Source organism: Notothenia rossii, assembly GCF_949606895.1.
Source record: "Notothenia rossii genome assembly, chromosome: 7".
NCBI lineage: Eukaryota > Metazoa > Chordata > Actinopteri > Perciformes > Nototheniidae > Notothenia > Notothenia rossii.
This window is the reverse complement of record NC_136905.1, coordinates 25,585,881-25,607,213: the sequence shown is the minus strand read 5'-3', so window position 1 is coordinate 25,607,213 and position 21,333 is coordinate 25,585,881. Positions and strand designations below refer to the sequence as shown.

The 21,333-nt window shown below is 41.3% G+C and overlaps 1 protein-coding gene across 2 annotated transcripts in view; it reads left to right on the top strand.

The window, feature by feature from the left end:
• The window catches only part of LOC307046833 (uncharacterized protein), a 37,766-nt gene extending 16,479 nt beyond the window's left edge, over nucleotides 1–21,287 (top strand). The window contains exons 2-4 of one of the 2 annotated variants that reach the window (XM_079693486.1): nucleotides 17,554–17,840; nucleotides 17,974–18,106; nucleotides 18,398–21,287. In XM_079693486.1, coding sequence (XP_079549612.1) covers nucleotides 17,695–17,840; nucleotides 17,974–18,106; nucleotides 18,398–19,156 — 1,038 coding nt within the window. In that variant the 5' untranslated portion in view covers nucleotides 17,554–17,694 and the 3' untranslated portion in view covers nucleotides 19,157–21,287. Of the gene's footprint in view, nucleotides 1–16,866; nucleotides 17,841–17,973; nucleotides 18,107–18,397 lie in introns of those variants that run through there. The other variant, XM_079693485.1, reaches the window with a different exon arrangement.
• The last annotated feature ends 46 nt before the right edge of the window (nucleotides 21,288–21,333 follow it).

Below are 21,333 nucleotides of genomic sequence, written 5' to 3'. Positions count from 1 at the left end.
TGGCCTGTTTAGCCACAAAAAGACTCATCCTATTAAACTGGAAGGAACGCAAACCAGCCTGCTTTACTAGGGACTCATGGCTGAGGGAGTATCTGGACCTACTGAACATGGAGCGTGCAGCTTCTCTGCTGGGGGATTTTGAGGGGAGACAGGAGGATTGCGGTTCACTGTCCGCAGCTCTCCTATCTAACCCTGTCAATATGGCATCTCCTGTGTAATGTATAATGTATTGTGTATGTAATGTCCTGTGTATGTCACAATCAGCTGTCTTAGGAAGTCATCCTTGCATCCCCCCCCCCCCCCTCCCCCGTTACGTTTTGTTTAGTTGTTTGTTGTTACATGTTTTGATGTACGGTTTGTTATCTGGAGCAATGTCTGTTAAAAAAATAAATAAAAAATAAATAATTTTTTTTTTTTTTTTACTGTACTTGGGGTTTAACAGGTTAACTATCGCGGGCCGCCAGAAACATTTGCGAGGGCCGCCATTGGCCCGCGGGCCGCACTTTGAGAACCCCTGCTTTAAACTGTAGGTCTATACTGTAACAAATTAAATCTTACCCAAATTCACACATGAATAAAAAACTCTTAAAGAATAATTTGTTCATATGATGAAAAGATTGAATAATATGTTCTACCCTCAGTGTGTTTTTAGGGTTATTTAATAGTTTCCTCTTTTTTCTTTATAAATTCACCAATTGATTAATTCATGGCTAATAAATCTTTTTCTTTACGTATTTCTCGTTGGTGAATAAGTGTGTTTATGTGTAAACTCACTCACTCCCGTTTTCCTTCTCTCCCCCTCTGGTTGTCAAGCCACGACCCCCTCACATTCTGCCGGACCATGCCAACTCCTCCGTTCTTTCCTCTCCTCCGTCCACCTTCTCCTCAGTCCATCTGCTCTTGGATCCTTCCGCCGTAACTCTTCTCAGTGTCCCATCTGCTTTGCTTTCATCTCCTCCTTTACAGTCTCTACTTTGTTGCATGGAGGGCGTATTCCGCTCTCATGTCCCACACTCTGCTCTTGTGCCCAAATCTTGTGGCTCAGCTTGGAACTTCATGTCCTGTGGGGGACCGATGAGAGTGTGCCTTTTTATGTCACCTGGTTTTGGTTCTTGGTGCCTCAGGTGGAGATAGTTCGGGATGCAGCGTTGGAGTTGTTGGTTCAGCTCTGGTTCTCTGTCTGTTCTATGGAGGAGGAGGAGTCTTCCGTGGTGAGGTCTTTTGTCTGCTTGGACGATGGGGTCGTAGCGTTCTGACAGGTGGAGAGAGAGAGAGAGAGATCTCGGGACGCATTATCTATAGTTAATTCTAACACACTGAGGTAAAATAAATCCAACCTTTTCCACTCTATTTTCCTAATCTTACTATCCATCTTAGTTGTTAAATGTCATCTAAACACAATTCATGTCTACTAATAATTTTACCATATCCCTAAACATTGCCTTCACCCACTGTAACATGTTTATTCCAATTAACTCTTTCAGGAAACCATTTTCTTCTATAAATTTAAATACCTACATGTTTCAAGCACCACATATTTCACACACTATAAAAGAACGTCTCCATATTTTCTCCATCACTTTAAATCTCACTGTTATTTAGAACCGTAGTAACTTTTGTGACTGGACATATCTGCAATGTCGCCACTATCTGCTGGGGAATCTTGTTCATAGAGTTTGTACGTACAAAGATGTACTTGTGGGTTAGTAGCCTGTGTCTAACAATCATTTTCAATAATTGTGCTCAGGTCACCGATCGGTTGTTCATAGCTTAACAGGGGGTGTTTCTGGTACGGACTAAAACATGGATCCAGTGTATTTAGAGATTCCCCTAATCTGTAAATCCCCATCACTTACATATCCCAATCACTTAAACCCATCTCATCATTTGATACAAGAACTGCATATAAGGGGGTGAATCATCTTGATTATAACCGCCTCTTGTTTGGGACCGAGTATTTCTAACTCCTCCTCTTGTTGCTCAGCTGATCTTTTGGCTCTGGGGATAAGTGAAAGTCTCTGAAACCCAGCTGGAGTCTTGTTAGTGATGTGGGCATTCTATGAGTGAACTAATGGATCCATGTCTTACATAATATTGTACTCCCCTTCCAACCAGAAAGGTGCCAAGTGTAATGAGCACAATCAACAATGCTATTCTGACTCTTATCCCTAGGGGACCCCACAATTGGTTTGGCTTTGTTCTCGTCATCATCTCTATTTTATCCCTGGTTGTGTCCGTTACAGAATTTAAATAATGAGTACAAAAATAACATAACAAATTGGAGTCTTTTTACAGATGTAAAACAAAAAATAGGTTTTCACATTAATGTACAATCTATAAAAATCTATAGACAATTTGTCTTTTGAGCTGTTTCTATCTTTATCTTATTTCTATTTATTGTTTTGTTCCAGCTCTGCCAAATCAGTCCTAACTCCCAATAATGTTCTGGAAGTTGCCAGTGAAGGGTGACAATGTGTGAGGTGGTGTCAATTTGCTCCTTTTTCTTTACCTTTAAACCGGAGCGCGTTTGAAGTTCGTTACAACTTTTCATGCTTCCGTCCACCGGGGATCAGCCCACTGTCTTTTGTGAACTTTCACCCTCACCCAATCACCTGGCCGAACAGGAGTCTCTTCTGGTGTCTCGTCTGGTATCTCTGTAGTTTTCCTAGCCTGCTGTGTAGACAAAACTTGCATAATATTACTCAGAGTTCTGACATATTCATCCACTTCTATTTGTCTAATATCTAAAACTGGACCACTCTCTCCTTGGAGAAGGCCCGAGCTTCGGCATACCTCTTGTTGACTACATGTTATTATTTATTAACTACAACGTCACTGAAATCAACATATCTGTATAATCATGACACTCCCTCCTTTGAGCATAAAATGCTCAATTAATATTGCAATGATTACCCTATTCTGAACAGGACATGTAAAACCCATAACGTTGCATTAAAGAAATATAACTTCTCCGTGTACCCACAAGGGGTACAAAAATATCGTATGATTTATGGTTTTCTGATGGTATAAATGCATATTCACTATTAAAAAAATCAGCAATTAGCACTTCTAATAGTTTACTTGTTTCAATAATGGCTTTTGTAATGGTATTATGCATCATCGTTGCTGCGAAAAACAATACCCCTGGTGTCGCTAATGCGTCTCAATAATTCTAGGATTAGAGGATTGGTTGACACTGCTGAACTAACATATGATAAAATAATATTTCTCCAAACTGGAGGGAAAATATGAACTATTCTCTCAGAGAGTGACCTGCATGAAGGGCTGGTGCCCCTCACTCAAATGAGATATTGCCTTACGCACAACACCACAAATCAGTAAAGTTACTCAAGAATAAATAAATAAAGACTGATTCTTGAAACTGTTGTAAAAACCCTACAACTTCTTCATCCAAGCTCTCAATCAGTGTTATGTTATTTAATCTGCAGCTCACGCCTTAAAACAGATACTTCAGACCGATTATAAAATTGTGTTTATGAGAAAAATGTAATCTGACTCCATAAATCAAATAATTGTTTGATTAAAAACTGCACTTCTGGCTAACAATAAATGAAGTTCCCCTTTAAACACAGCCCCGGTCTTCTGACGGGGTCCATCTATGTACTGGCTGGAAAATGTTGGGCCAGTCTCCGTCGCTCCGTCACTGTTCTCCCGTTAACAGTCACTCTCTAGTTCAGCTGGGTTCTTGTTGACTTCTTCACTGGTTTGAGACAAGCGACCCTATCGGACACCTCCCTTTGTAGCCAGACTTCACCACCACAGAATCGAGTTTCTGTTTTCAGGTCTGGACAGCTTCACGTCAGGTGTATCGCCGCCCCTTGCATATTTTGGGTGGAAGCCCGTCTTCTTGACCTCACTAGTTGTGTGGACACAATAGTTTTCTGTGTGGGGGAACAACATCACTCGTAATGTATTTTCCTTCTCATAATTACAAAAATAGTCTGCTAAATGTTCTACTCTGCTACTTCTAATCTGTGGATGCTCTGTGTAAATGCAATATTCTACTCACTATCTTTTAAATAACATTCAACCTCTCCCTCCTGTGGTGACATATGTGGCTCTATGTAGCTGGATTTCCAAATACTCTAGTGCTGAAGATGCATCACCTGATGGTCTGGTCCTCTAAGCTTCCTCATTGTTGTGGTTGATACCAGGCTGTCTGCGGCATTTGGTTCATGTTTGGAAATTCTGAACGTCTTTGACATCTCTGGGTTGCTTGGTATTTCATATCATGGTAAATGAGATGTCTCCATTCTTCAATGGGTATAGCGTCTAATGCCACCACATCTCCCAGGCTTGCCTGCACTGATTGGGGAAGGGCGTTAATGACCGCGTTCTTCCACAGCATTACGACAGACGGTGAAACGTCATGTCGTTCTCCAGTGGAGTCCTCCCACACTCCTTCACATCTCTTCAGGAAGGCATACATGTCTTCCCCCGGTTCTTTTCTCAGGCTGTTGAGGGCATGTAAACTCCGTGTTGTTGGGTAGATGTGACGAATAGCAGCCCAATAATTCGACCTGATGTAGTTGAATGGAGTGTCATCTGGGTCATTTGTGCAATTGGCCTCGGAATCTATTGCTCTCACTTCAAGTCGTCTTTCAATCCGTCCGAGCAGGGCCCTCATGTATCCCAAGCACAGGTGGTCCTGGGCTGTGTATCTCTTCAGATCATTCACCCACTTCTGACCTCCTTTCGTGAGTGGAGGTAGCTTTGACACAAATGCTTCCATGTCCCTGTGAGTCCATGATTTGTATTGAAATCCTCCTCTTCCAGCCGCTATCAATGGCATGGAGGTATATGCACCGGTTCTTCGTTCTTCTTGTTCTCTCCGTTGTCTATCTGCAACAATGTCATTATGGGCTTCAACTGACTTTCGTCTCTCTTCAATAATGTCATTATGGGCTTCAACTGCCTTTCGTCTCTCTTCCATTCCTCTGTTGAGTTCCTTTTTCATTATTCTGCCGAGTTCTTCCACATGTAAGCTGTTTGTCAATCCTTGGCTGGCATCTTCCAGATGGAATACCAGACTTGCAACCATAGCTTTTCTTTTTTCAGCTCTGTTCATAGCAATGTTTACAGGTCCATACCAAGAGGGTTGTCCGGCTTTGATCCATGTCCTCTGTCTTTTACTTGAAACTGTTAAAGCATCGGATCTGATTTTTACCCTTTCCTTGATATCTGCAGTTGAGCCTGGCCCTGCGTCTAGTCTCAACTTAGTTTGTTTTGGTGACATGTTCTCTAATTATTTATGAACTTATCAAAGATGAAGCACTAATCTTCTGACTAGCACCTTCGTTGCTGTTCGTCCGAACTTTAACTTTTTTTTTTTTTTTTTCTTGCTCAAGGTTTTATTATTTTTATAGATTTTTTTTTTTTTTTAAGTTTAAGGTAAAATATTAATAAAGTTAAATATATGAAAAAAAATATGCAAAATTAAAATATGAAATGTTAAAATAAAGTTGTACCGTGTATGGTTTTGACTTTGAAATATGAATTTGGTTCAAATTCACAATGTTATGGTGTTTCCGCTATTTGGGTAATAATTCTGTACTACCACCAGAGTGCGCTATTTTAAATTCCAGCTTAATCCACTAGGGAATAGCTGTTTCAAAACTGACTCGTTTTTAACAAGGACAAACTTAGTTTCCTCAAAAATATCTTTAAAATAGGAATTTACACTATGGTTAAACAACACAGCACATAACCGCCAAAACACATTTGCAAAGAAGAATATTCACAAAACCGCCAATACACATTTACCAGCAGAAGTACTTCCAATAGTTCTAACTCTAACAAGAAGTATGATGTTCTTTAGAAGATGGAATGCCTAGCCTCAGTGTGTTAAAGCAAACAGAGTACTTCAATTAGCATTTCATGAAATGGTGACTGCCGTGTGGCTCACCGTGAACATGAGGTCAAGACAAGATGGCAACTAGTTTTCCAACCTTTGACCTGAAGAACAAAGGGATTTGAGAAAACACCTGGAGTTCAAATTGGTGAGGTGATATTTTGTCTAGTAAATTCAACACACAACACTGTAGTTTAAAATAACATTTCTATTTAGTTTACAATGATAAATGGGCCTCATACCCTTACGTCATAGCCCTCTACCCATGTACGTAAATGTTTTGACTTTAAGAGCCAGTATGGTCATCTCTTCTGTTTAAATGGGCCTCATACCCTTACGTCATAGCCCTCTACCCATGTACGTAAATGTTTTGACTTTAAGAGCCAGTATGGTCATCTCTTCTGTTTAAACACGCTATTTATGGGACAAATAGGACGCTAAGCAAACACAATCAGAAGAATATCGTCTATCTAACGCACGAATGTCGCACTTCCTGCCGTAATCCACAACGCAATGTCTTGAAAAACAGAAATAGAGTAACCACTGAAAGCTTCAAACTCCTCAGGCCTTTTCCTTGAAAAAGGACTTTTTTAAAACAGCCTCACACTGTTGTTACACAAAACACTCACTCCAATAACCTTAGCTTCAAACTTTGGCTGTGTCTTTGCCTCAAGCAGTCCCGACTGCTTAATGGCCTAAAACCATTCACGTAAAACGTAAAACGCAACAAAAGACACATATAGTGATTGGCCTCTAGCCGACATGTAATAACAGACAAACGAATAGCATGCAGGGTTAAATAGAAAAAAAGAAATTGAACTCACCCTGCCTGTAACAAAGCAACGCCACGTGGTATGATACCAATATTTATCAATTTAGGCTTGTTTTAACTTAAATTGCACAGCTATTTTCAGGATCCGCTGGCCGCCGTCAAACACACAGAACTAACATTGTCCTACATTAACTATTGAAGAATTCGATATAACAGGTTTCTCCTTACCTAGTTGATTTGAGCTCTCTGTGTGTTGAACGGATGCCAGCGGGTCCAGCAAGCAGCCTGCTGTAGTCTCTCCCGGTTTTGCGAGATCCTGGCTAGCTCTCCAATTGTTAAATATGTTCTTTATTCTCGCGTCCAGGAGAGAAGCTTTAAAATGAGACTAAATGGAGTCTCTGAAAAGATTCAAATGGGATACTTTAATTAAAAAAGGCGCGGTAGTGTTACAGACAGAATATTGTTCCGGCAGAAAACAGCTGTGATCTGGCTCTCCTGAGCAAGAAGAGAAGAGACCGGATTTCTCCTCCGGCGCTCTTATATATCCTCTGCTGGCTCCTCCCCGCCAGCCGGCTCACCTCGTCTCCAATGTCCGTTATTGCATTTCAACAGAGGATAGGTTCTTTTCACATTCAATATATGCTTAACACGCAGTTTCTCCTCATATTCTCTTTCATCACTTTTCATTTAACACATTCTAAACGCTGTAATCAATACTCTAAACAATACTTCTCGGCTCGTTTGGTTTCCGGTCATTCCGGATGTTGTCACATGCTACTCTCGTCTGTAAACAATAATGTATTCAAATAAACTGTACTTTCATTTAATATTCAACATGGTAGTACCTCGACATCTATAGTTGTAGTGTTAAATCCGTAGGTTTCGATTTGCACCACTCCATATCATTTCGCTACTCAATTCACCTCTTTAGGAAATCGTATATTAGCCACATGCTAAATACTAACCGTAGATGAAGGATTTTCAGAATAAAAGCTTAACTGCTTGTGCACAAGAATTTCTGGTTTTTCAGTATAAAAGAGCGTTTAAACTGACGGTATGTTTAAGCTACATTATACCATCAAAACATTGATTTTAATTTCTAACAAAACCCAGTTAGATTAACATTCATTGGATTGCACACTTTGTTTGTTTGTGTGGATATGTAGCACATTAACATTTTAATAGCACTTAATGACTGACTTAATGGAAATGACAGTAAATGAAAATATAAAACGAAAAAAGCGATCATGAAAATGTTTCCAATAAATGAATACAATGATTTTTGACCACTTTGTTGTTCAGATATATCACATATTTGTAACTAAATGATACATGAATTGAAACAAAACACAGTTTAAACTGAGGAGTGACTCTCGTGAGTTTCATTTATTTTCTTCACTCCGCTGGGGTACTGCTCTCATGTCAAGAACAAGAAGCATGAGATCAGTGCATGCACTGCATCGATGAGCGAGGAAATGAAAATAGTCGCCCTGAGACAGGGCCTCTGAAACTCTGCAGTGTCCTGCTGAAGGAACGGTGATTATTATAAACAAGGGGAATTTAGTGATCACAATGAAAACGGCCAAGACACATATTGAGCCCAACAAATTGATGTTGTTAAGGGCTGTAAATATAATAAGCCTATGTCTAAAATGGACAACATTGTTAGGAGATTTGAACTATATAGCGATTCTGCACTGGGGTCAGCTCAGCCGTCTCTCGAGTTTGTTATTATCTTTTTTGCCAATAGTTCTTCGTGAGATCGATCCTGTCGGACTCAGTAGGCTAGTAGTGAAACTACTCCCACAAGAAGTACTATGAAGTACTTACTGCTTACTGTGTAATTTGAGTAATCCTCTGTCAATGTCCCCTCCTGAGAACAAGAATGCATGTTTCTCTGCTATTTTGAATCAGTGTTGAAACACCTTTCTTCCTGCTCTAGTCTTTGCAATAGGATATCATGGTCGATAGTATCAAATGCAGCACTAAGATCGAGCAAGACAAGAATAGAGACAAGTCCCTTGTCAGAGGCTATTAGAATGTCATTTGTGACTTTAACCAGAGCTGTCTCTGTGCTATGTTGTGTTCTAAAGCCAGACTGAAAATCTTCAAATAAATCATAGTTTTTTAAGTAATTACACAGCTGTTTTGCGACTGCTTTCTCAAGAATTTTTGAGAGGAACGGAAGATTAGAAATAGGTCTATAGTTGGTTAAACCTCTGGATCGAGGTTGTGCTTTTTAAGAAGCGGTTTTATCACTGCTACTTTGAAAGATTTTGGAACATAGCCTGATAATAAAGACATATTCATAATATTTAATAAAGAAGTGCTAATTAATGGAAAAACTTCTTTTAACAGCTTAGTTGGAATCGGGTCTAAGATACACGTTGATGGTTTAGAAGAGAGAATCATTGAATTTAATTGTTCAAGGTTTATGGCTGAAAAGCATTCTAGTTTACTATCTAGTGTAATATTATTAGAACTTACGTTTCCGGGAGCTGTTGATAACACTATAGTGGTCAAAGGCAAGAGGTCATTGATTTTGTTTCTAAGAGTAACAATTTTATCGTTAAAAAAGCACATAAAATCATTACTACTGAGTGCTATGGGAATAGAAGGCTCAGTCGAGCTGTGGCTCTCTGTCAGCCTGGCTACAGTGCTGAAAATAAATCTTGCATTATTCTTATTCTCATCTATTAATGAAGAGTAGTATGCTGCTCTCGCTTTACGCAGTGCTTTCTTATATTCATTGAGAGTAATATGCCAAATTAAACGAGATTCTTCAAGTTTAGTGGAACGCCATATCCTTTCAAGTTGTCTCGACTTTTGCTTTATTTTGCGGGTTTCGGCATTATGCCATGGAGCTAATCTATGTTGTTTTATTTTCTTCTTTTTCAAAGGAACAACAGAGTCTAATTTTATTCGCAGCGCATCTGTAGCACTATCAACAACATGATCAATTTGGAGTGGTGTACATTTTGTATAAGTTTCCTCCCCTACATGCAGACATGCTATAGAGTTAAGTATTGGTGGAATCTCTTCCTTAAATTTGGCTATAGCACTAACAGATAGGTTTCTGCTGCAGGAGCTTTTGGCTAATGCTTTGTAGTCTAGTAACAGTACTTCAAAAGTTACTAAGAAATGGTCGGATAAAGCAGGATTATGCGGTTCGACTAATAGTTGCTCAATTTCAATACCATAAGTCAGAACAAGGTCAAGAGTGTGATTATAGCAGTGGGTTGGTTTATTTACACTCTGACAGAAACCAACAGAATCTAATATAGAGTTAAATGCAACAGTAAGGCTATTTTTATCATCGTCAACATGAATATTAAAGTCACCTACGATAATTACTTTATCTGTTTTAAGTACCAAAGCTGATAAAAACTCAGAGAATTCTGATAAGAATTCTGAATAAGGACCTGGTGCACGGTACACTGTAACAAATGAGATTGGCTGCAAAGTTTTCCAGGTCGGATGCGTAAGACTGAAAATGAGGCTTTCAAAGGAGGTATAATTTAATTTTTGTTTAGTATTGATAAGTAAACTTGAGTCAAAGATTGCTGCAACTCCACCTCCTCGGCCCGTGCCTCGGGCAATATGAGTATTGATATGGCTGGGTGGAGTGGCCTCATTTATGCTGACATATTCTTCATGTCTCAACCAAGTTTCAGTGAGACAGCATATATCAATATTATAATCTGATATTAAATCATTTACCAGTATTGCTTTAGATGCTAGAGATCTTATGTTTAAGAGACCACATTTAATCTTCCTGTCTTGTTGCACTGTAGTAGTTGTTACATTTACTTTTATTAGGTTATTATGTATGACACCTCTATTAGGTTTTACCTTAAATTGTCCTTGGGCAGACACACACACCGTTAATATTGGGTATTTTATTGGGGTCGGGATTCCTATGGATGACTGCCTAGGAGAGAGCGCAGAGAAGCGTGTAAGACTGCGACTCTGCCTCCTGGTCTCAACTCCAGTTTGTCATGGATTAAGTCCACAGAGCCCTGAAATGTTTGCCGAAATGAGATTTGCACCTTCCAAAGTAGGATGAATGCCGTCTCTCTTAATCAGACCAGGTTTTCCCCAGAAGGCTGTCCAATTATTCACGAAGCCCACATTGTTTGCTGGGCACCACCAAGACAACCAGCGCTGAAATGATGACATGCGGCTATACATGTCATCATTGATCAGATTGGGGAGGGGACCAGAGAAGATTACGGTGTCCGACATTGTTTTAGCATAACTACACACCGACGCCACATTAAGTTTGGTGCATTCTGATTGGCGTAAACGAACATCATTACCACCGACGTGAATAACAATCCTACTGTATTTACGTTTATTTTTAGCCAGCAGTCTTAGATGCGCCTCAACATCGCCCGCTCTGGCCCCCGGAATGCATGTGACTGTGGACGCTTCGGTCTCTAAATTCACGTGTCTCATAATAGAGCTACCAATAACCAGAGTTGGCTTCTCAGCGGGTGTCTCGCTGAGTGGGGAATATCTGTTAGATACGTGAACGGGTTGGTGGGGACCTGCGGGTTTCGCGTTATGCCCCTTCTGAACAGTCACCCATTCTCCCTGCTGCTCGGGAGTTGCCGGGGGACGGCTAAGAGGAGCTACCTTTTGCCGGTCCGCACCGGCTAACATGGGCTTTACTGTAGCTGAGTTATTTTCTAAGATGCGGAGCCGGGCTTCTATGGCTATGATTCCCGCCTCCAACCTAACAACTATACTACATTTAACACATGTATCGGTACCAGTAAAGGAGGTAGGGGAGTAACCAAACATGAGACAGTTAGAGCAGGAAATAGCACCCGAGGGTGGGGAAAGAGCCATGGCTAGCTATCAAGCTAAAGTAGCTACCGTTAGCAAACCCGAAAAGAGTGTAGGCAACTGTGGAGTTACAGTCGCTAAGAGAAGGAGAGTTTGTGAGTGCTTAATCTGTAGTAACGTGTGATTACAACGTCAGGCAGTTGCCGTGATCAAGAGTTTTAAAACGATCGATTAAGTTAAGATAACAAGCTATCAGCAACAGAACAGGCACACGGGATACCCGGAGATGACAACAACAACCGGAAGTTACAACATGCTTACCGCAATAGTGGTCCGACACTACACTACAGGCATGAAAAACTCTTGGAGCTGGGCGTGTCTGAAGCTTGGCGATTTTTTGCGAGCAACCAATCACATGAATCTCCCGCCCCCGACATACAAAGCAATAGCAATGTTAAAACGAAGTAAACTGGATATAAACTCTCCAAACAGGCGAAAAAACGATCAGTTTCACCCACTGTCTCTGCCACCTCCCTCCATGCCTGGTTCCTCCGGTTTGTATCCCGGTAAATAGTTCCGGTCGTAAAGAACCGGGTGATTTGCTACCGTAATATCTCGTTTGGAATATGAGGAAATTAACTGCGGTCTGGCTCTCCCAGCTTGCACGCGGTTTGATTGGCTGCGCTTCCACTGGCGGGATTTGCATAAACGGGATTTCATTGGCTGATGCCAAGCATCGAGCCTCAAAAGTTGAACATTGTTCAACTTTTGATGCCGATAGATGCTCGTGATGCTTGCAAAGCCATGCCATGCTCCCCACAATGCAGTTCGGCGAAGATTAAAAATCTTCTACGTCACCCCATTCAAGTGAATGGGCGAAGCGTTGAAAGCATTTTTTGATGCCTGTAGTGTAGACGTACCGTTACACACTTGTATGCATAGAGAAGCTGTTTGATCCTGTTTTCCCTTGATCTTTACCCTTTGTAGTGTGTACACAAAACTATCCTAGAACATTATAAACATTTTAGATCTTTCAGAAATGAATAAACATTTTACATTTTCTCGCACTGTCCCCCTCGCACCTGCACGCCGGAGGAGGGACTAAACAGAGACATAACCTCAGTGTAGTGCAGAACTACAATTATTATCTACCAGCAAAATGGCCAAAAGATATTCTGCTCAGAGAGCCTTGGAGCTAATAATGGATGAGAGTGAGTGGAATGCATTAGAAGAACACGGTGAAGTGGAACAGGAAGACATTTCTGAAGATGAGGATAATTGGGAGGTAAACTCAGAATTTGACAGCAAATTGCAAGATGAACTTGACTCAGAGCCAGCTGCTGGATGACCCCCAAAGCCAGCCGCAAGAAGACCCCCACAGTCAGCTTCTGGAAGACCCCCACAGCCAGCTGTGAGGTCTGTGGACCCTCAAAGGACTCCAAGACACAGACTACATGCAACAACTGCAACAAGTACATCTGTACTATACACACAAAGAAGTTCTGTACGTCATTCCTAAACGGACTTGCCCATTGACTCACATGATGTTCTGCAGCGTCACTTCATCAATACATTTTTCGGATATACTGTATTTTATGAATAGTGACTGTTAATTGTTTTTTTTGCTTTGTGTTTATATCTGTTCTATGTTATTTATATGGATGTTTCATTCTCTCTATATTTCACAGCCAAATACTTTACGATGTGTGGTTCTTGTGTTCCAATTGCTGATAAATTGCTTTATTTCCTTCAGGGCTTTGATTATTATATGACGGATTATAAATAATAAACATTAATGAAAACAAATTTCATTTACATTTGTCCAAGAAAAGCATGAGAAAAATGTAAACCTAGTTTTTATTAGAGTATTTTTTTTTTAACATAAATTACATTTTTATCACAAAAAGCAATGGACACTTCCATTGTTACATTTGATCTAGCAAAGAGTATTTTCAAAAACTAATCATATATTTCATTTATATTGTTGGGGAATGAGTTAAAGACAATAAGGAATTGTGCATGTTGAATTTAGTTCTGTATTTTTTTTAAACCCTGAAATATGTTCCGGGTCAATTTGACCCGAACATTACCAAAGGGTGCGAAATGTGAACATAACACAAGGGTTAATAACATTCATTTTCTGGGCTCAATATGTGTCTTAGCTGTTTTCGTTGTGAAAACAAATGGACCGTAGATACACGGATTGACGCTCTTCCGTTTATGTGTTTCATAAAGAAAAACAATTGCACGGTAGATACACGGATTATTGACCGTCCTCATCTGCGCTCTTATTTTGAAAGACAACTTCCGGTAGCAGAATATGAAAAAACGGGGGGTTTTTTGTTTCTGTTTTCTAGTGATTTTATTTTTTGTCTTAAGAAGCAGAAAATAAAAATCATCCCGTTTTTTAAGTTTAGTAAATCCATTTTTGACCATGATAAAGAAAAACGCCTTGTATTTCAATTTTGGTTTTTCAATTTGAAAACGAAAATCAAATATCCAGTCGTTTTTTGTTTTTGAATATTCATTTGTGAAAAGAAAATCCAATGACCAAAACATACACTGACCAGACTTTTTTTTATTAGGTTTTTTCGTTATCCGTCTTTTGATTTAGACAACACAAACGGGAAAACGGCTTTGGTTTTCCGTTTTTTCGTTTTAAATCAAAAACGGAAAAAGGCTGGTTTTTTCGTTTTTTGGCTTTTGGTTTAAACGAAAAATTAAACAAAAAAAACGTGCACGGACCCTAAACATTGCTAAGATGGATTTGTAATCCTTAATAATATTCATAAACTTAACCATGTTGTAGCCTGAGAAAGGCTAAACCATATCAAAGAATACATTTATTAACTACATTATCTCATTTAGCTGTAGCTTTTATAAACAACAAAAAAGACATATTGATGAGTCGTTGAACCAGGGACCCTACGGTCGTGAGTCAACTGCTTTCCAGCTGAGCCACAGCACACACGCTGAATCTCACTGAAAACACTCTAAGATATTTATTCCTATATTTATTCATTCATGTTTTTATTCCAACATTTATTTATGCTTGTATCCATTTATACTTATGACATGTTCCAACCTCTATATAAGTGAGGGTCTGAGCTCTTTTAATTCCATCGTGTCACCAGCTGGCCCGGGTACAGGAGGGTAATATGGTTCTTGTTATGTCACCATGGGTATAGGCCAAGCTCCCAGGAAGTGCGCCGGAGTCTGATGAGAATATTCGTTGTGGCCAAACGGCGGTACTACACTTCCGTTTGGTTGCTGGTCCCGGAAACACTTTTTCCCATTGACTTACATTGGGAAAGAGTGGTCTGTAACTCGTTGGATAATTTTTTTTAAACTAAATAAACTACCCAGTATGAATGTTTGTATAGCCCTTATTAAAAACATTCGTTCCTCAAGTTGTAAAAATGTGCTAATAACGTTATTCTGAGAGTTATATCCCTCTGCATTATGAACGCGCATCTAACCCACGGGACCGCGCCGCCCGGAACGTTCATGTTACGTGTTCAGCAGGTCCAGCACTACATGCGTTTATCTTTACCCATGGATGCACGATAACAACGGACCCATATCGTCTCACTGCCATCCCACGGAGCTGTAATAATGGATATATTGCACATGTTTGCTGTAATTCAACATTTGTAAAATATTATACTACATGGGCTGTATGATTAAATCTTGTACCGTAAATGTTGTATTAAATAAAGTTAATATAACCGACGTTAGATTAACGTCCCTGTAGCTTCTTATTGCACTAAGAAGCTTATTGCACTGTATATATATATATATATATATATATATATATATATATTAGTGGTGGGCATAGATTAATTTTTTTAATCTAGATTAATCTCACTGTATTCTTGGAATTAATCTAGATTAATCTAGATTAAAATGGCTCATTTGAATTCTGCCGAAGGCATTCAGAATATGTGTGCTACCCAAATAATGACTAAAAGTAAGTCTTTGAGAACGGGTTTCTCAAGCCAGGTGGTGCATTAGACCAGGGGCTCATCTCCAGTTTCCAAAATGCATCACAAACTGACAAAGACAGACAAAGTAAATTAGAATAATTTCACTACTAGTAGTAAACAACTAGCAATTATCAAGAAGCAAACATAACGTGGTGGTAATTAAAAGGCTACAAAATTAAATTATGTAATTTAAAATGACATAACGTAGCATACCTAAAGCGAAGGAGTGAAGTTCCCAGCTAGCATCGATGAGGTGTACTGTAACGCCGAGGTAGTTGTCGTTGTTAACGGACGTCCAATGGTCCCCAGTCAGTGCTACAGACCTCGCCTCTACCATCTTCTCAACTTTCGTAGCTTTCTCTTCTGCGTGCTGGTCATGTATTCTCCTCATGATAGTTCGCCTCGCAGGCAGTTTGTAAGATGGGTCACCTGTGGCCGCCTGGAGAACAAGCTCGAGCCCGTCATCTTCAACCACGCTAATGGGCCTGCAGCTGGTGGCAATCCACTGAGCGAGGAGACTAGTTAGCTTGGCTGATAGAGCTGTGCTGACGGGCTTGCCTCGGTTGCACTCAAACATAGTTGTTTGACGACGAGTCTTCCCCCGCGCTACATCAGTGCTCGGCCCGGCATCTTCCGCATTAGCTAAGGGATGCTTTGCGTTTAGGTGGTACTTGAGACTGGATGAACTCCTACAGTAAACTAATTCCGCATTGCACAAGGTGCAAACAACCTTATTTTTGTCGAGGTTTCCATCGGGAAGCTTCTTAAAAATAAATGTCCCCTGAAGCAAACCCCGCGGCTTCATTCCTGCTGTATCCATGTTAGCATGTCACGTTTAATGTGGCTGATTTGACCGGGGTCAGATCCATAGACAGTAGAAGAAACACAGGTCAAAGACTCGATCTCGCCCCCTACAGTGCAATTCGGCTAGGTATACATCCGCGCTAAATTATCAAGGTGAAAGTCATCATCGCTTGCGTAGTATAGACCCAGCTCCCAACCCAACTTTGAGAATAGATTAACGGCGATATTTTTTTTTATCGCCGACAAGAGTCTCACGTTAACGCAGCACGTTAACGCCGATAACGGCCCACCACTAATATATATATATATATATATATATGCAGTGCAATAATTCTTTCATGCTAAATGAAGCTCTGTTGCTTGGATCACTAGATCCTGTTACAGCGTAATATAAATACATAACGATTGATGTGCACATTAGCATAATTACTAGCTAGCCGCTAGCTGCTAACTGCCGCCTCGTTAATATCAAATCCATCATAAAAACAAGCCATTACCATGCTGTCATGAACGTGCGGTGCTGTTACGTGTACGCAAATTGACGTGCTTGATGTGAACGAGCATTTTGGTTAAAGTTGCGCATGCGCTATGAGCGCACATGCGGGTACTTCTCAGGCATGCCGGGTAATCGTTTAGTGACGTTTTGCTCTCTCAAAGGTTGAGCCATTTTATCATCATGCGCCAATGAGCCATTCTCATAGGAATGAATGAGGCCCCGCCTCCCACGCTGTATCCAGTTCTTATTATACATCCATGGTATAGGCTAGTTGCACAAGATGGCGTCTATCAACTTCCGGCGGCTGGGTGTGAGCCCGAGTACTTCCGGTCTTCGGTGTGGAGTTGTTTGGGGAGTTAGCGATATACATACGATAGATAGAGAGAGATAGATAGATAGATAGAGAGAGAGAGATAGATAGATAGATAGATAGATAGATAGATAGATAGATAGATAGATAGATAGATAGATAGATAGCAAGATACATAGCATACAGTTAGCATACAGACAGCGATAGATAGCATAGATGATGAGCGGTAAAGAAAAGCGATTGGCCTTTCAGCAGGTAAGAAAGTCGGCACTACATTGCTGTGTGCCCTTTTGTACAAATAAGTCCCGTTATAATCGGGAGATAAGTTTCCATTCATTTCCTATTGATGCTGAGGTAAAGTCTCGGTGGCTGATCAAGGTCCGTAGGGACAATTTCAGCCCCACAACAAATACCTGTGTGTGTAGTAGGCATTTTCGACCAGGAGACTTATTGGTCACAGCTGGAGGACTGAACAGAGTAAAGAAAGGAGCTACACCTGTTCTCTTTGCTTGGAATAACTAGGAGCTACCTACACCAAGACGTAATGTTTGGGAGCGTCGGCCGAGGGCAGAGAGTCCCACCCCGGACTTGACAGCTGAGTACCAGGTGGAAACACTTGCGCCGCCGGATCATGACTACTCTGTAAATCCAGCGACGGCAGTGATGGCAAATCAGGTGGCCGACGAGAACGAAGCCTTGAAAATCCAGGTTAGGGAGCTCCAACACCAGCTGGAAGTGTTTCAACTGAGATCTCGTTTTGGGATACAACGCCTGGCAGGGTCGGACGAGGACATTCGTTTCTACACCAGGTTTGTTTATAAGGTTTGTTTATAAGGCTATCAGGATGTTGTTATGGCCACTAGTTTGATAAACACTATTCATTTGGGGAAGCTAATTTAAGAAACAAAACTATGTCTAACATGAACAATATTACATTCTTAGATTTGCCACATACAAGCATTTCCTCGCCTTTTGGAAATTGGTGGAGCCTGCAGCCAACACCAATATGGTGCGGATCACCAACGCCAAGGCATCCTCTGCCAGCAGCTCGGATTCCTCTCAACCATCAACAACGGTAAGCAGCATACAAGCATGGATGTATATTAATAATTATGCACGCTGCGCACTATACCACCGTTTAACAAGTGCATCACATCACTCACAACACACACACACACACACACACACACACACACACACACACACACACACACACACACACACACACACACACACACACACACACACACACACACACACACACACACACACAGAACAACAAACCCCATGAAAATGTGTTACAACTGTACCCGGTCTCCCCTATAACAGTATCTACAGTATGCCTAACACTTATTTGTTTTCACAGAAACTTCCACCCATAGATGAGCTGCTGCTGTTCCTCATGCACCTGTCAGTGGGCCTACATCTGAGGGATCTAGCAGAACGGTTTGGCATTCACCGCACCACAGTCAGCAGAATTATTTCCACCTGGACACACTTCCTCTACCAACTGCTTGGAAGCAAACGTCTGTGGATCCCACGCAAAGTTGTCAAAGCTCACCTTCCACCAGAGTTTTCAGCTTTCCCTGACACACAAGTGGTGCTTGACTGCACTGAAGTATTCTGCCAGACTCCATCATCTCTCCCGCTGCAGAGGGAGGTGTTTTCTACATACAAGTCGCATGCTACATTCAAGGCCATGATCGGCATGGCACCACATGGTGCCATTACATTTGTGTCTGGCCTGTATGCAGGATCTATGAGTGACCGGGAGATCTTCAAGCTGTCTGGCATCGTGAGCCTGCTCGCACCAGACATGGCGATAATGGTCGACAAAGGGTTCCTTGTGGACAATCTGGTTGAGTGTAAAGTGTACCGGCCTGCCTTTCTGCACAAAAAAACCCAAATGAGCAGGGAGGATGTCAGGCAGACTCAATCCATTGCACGTCTGAGGGTCCATGTGGAGAGGTGCATCAGAAGAGTCAAAGAGAACAAACTATTTGAAAAAGCCATACCACTGTCTGTGTGTGGAAGCATTGAGGAGCTCTTCAATGTGGCTTGCTTCCTGGTCAACTACCAGAACGGACCGCTGGTAAAAGCATGGGCAAGCCTGGGCAGCAATTAGTGATGGGAATTATGGCTCTTTGAATGGAAAATAAGTGAAATAATCACCAGGATAATGATTGACTGTATTGCAAGACCTAATGTCTACTACTTTGAATTTACCCTCTGTATGTGTTAAGTAAATAAAGTTGTCTTGCCTTGAATGAAATTCACGCAACTCTTTATATTAGATACTGTGTTTTTAAGTGGCGATGGAGATTATTTGTTGACCCTGCTTTAAAGGATAGTTTGCCTTTACAAATGGTGCGCGCTTTATCACTGCCTGGGTCTTGGTTGAAGTGCATCCAAATGCTGCTGCGTTTTGGCTCATTTTCCATTTTCAAAAGAATCGGCTAATGAATATAACTAATATATATATTATATATAACTAATGAATCATAACCTCAAAACAAATGCACACAAAAATAACATAGGACAATATATAATATGATAAATCCACAATATGATAACATATGATGTAGTGTGGTACACTAATGTTTCATTTCATTTCAAACCTTTATTTATTCAGATTGGTCCCTTGAAATCATAGATCTCTTTTACAAGGGAGACCTGCAGCAATTTAAGTTCCACATGAAACATAAAACAACATAAAAACAAACAATAGAGGATATCATACAACATATATACATGCTTATCAACATTTACAAATACCCATAGTTTCAGAAAGCGTTTCACTTAGACGTGCTTTAAAAACAATCAGAGAAATAAAATTGCTCAATTTCAATTTTAGCTGTAGACTGTTCCAAGAAAGTAGAGCTGCGGACATAAAAGCTGCCTTACAACTCCACACCGAAGACCGGAAGTACTCGGGCTCATACCCAGCCGCCGGAAGTTGATAGACGCCATCTTGTGCAACTAGCCTATTATGAGCATTGTGGTTCAACGGTTCAACCGATCTGAATCGCTTCCTGAAGCAGTCACGTGATATCGTCAGGCAGCGAGGCTTCGTTTGTCATCGATGACGTCACTGGCCCAAAACGATACAAGCTTCGATACATGCTTCACAAAAGCTTCGGGGATTACTCGACACACGCTCCGAAGCCTCGGCGCAAAACCTAAAGGCCCAGATACACCGGCCAGTCACCTGACAAGTCGCAGACACCGACACCGACTGTTGCGTCGCCGGACTCTCCTGCGTATTTGCCGACTTCGCGCACTGGAACACACCGCAAATCCGAGCCGAGCACGTATGAACTGCGCATGCGTGAGTGACAATAACTCTCCTTACCAGCAGGTGGCGGTAGTGTGTATTCATCATTCAAAAGAGGCAACAACCGGAAGACAGAGAAGAAGAACAGAGTCCGTGACAAACAAACAACAAATAGAGTTTTTCTTTCCATTTTCACTCTCGTCCATTGAAAACATGAACGAACAGGAGCAGGACGAACGGGAGGTACTGGAGCTAGCAGCTCTTGGACTCACACTTGTGTTAAATCATTTGTTTACCTCCCTCACTTCCGTTAACGCTTCTCATGCACTGATACGCTAGCTGAACAGCCAATCAGTGTTATCCCTTTGTCTGACTTCCGGTGGTGTTCTCGCCGATTCAACATGTTGAATCGGCAAGAAAAGGCGTCAGGTCGGCAGAAAAGACCCGACGGTGCGGCGCACACCACTCCGAATAGGGCGTTCCCACGATCATGTTCGGCCTGACTCCCATTTACTGCCGATTTCGGGCCGGTGTATCTGGCCCTGACACACCAAGCAGTCACCAGAGGACTCGCCGACGCCGACGCCGGCTGTTGCGTCGCCGTGTTCTCCTGCGTCTTGGCCATGTGCCGCACGGGAACACACCGCAAAGACTTCAGTGCGTGAGTGGCAATAACTCTCCTTACCAGCAGGCGGCGGTAGTGTGTATTCATCATTCAAAAGAGGCAACAACCAGAAGACAGAGAAGAAGAACAGACTGCGTGATATAAACAAACAAATAGCGTGTGTGTTCCATTTTCACTCTCGTCCATCGAAAACATGTTTCGTGCGGCACTGAAGCTTGATTTGGGTTCTGCCCGCTCTGTATTAATGTCATGTGGATTTTCCTGTCATGTTGACAGGTTATCATGTAGGCGTTGATAAAAGCTCATTCTAATGTTGTGTTTTGTGTATGAAGGTACGAAATAAACTTTGCCATTGCCTACCATGCTATTTGTGTTTATTATTTTAATCACACAGCGATAGGAA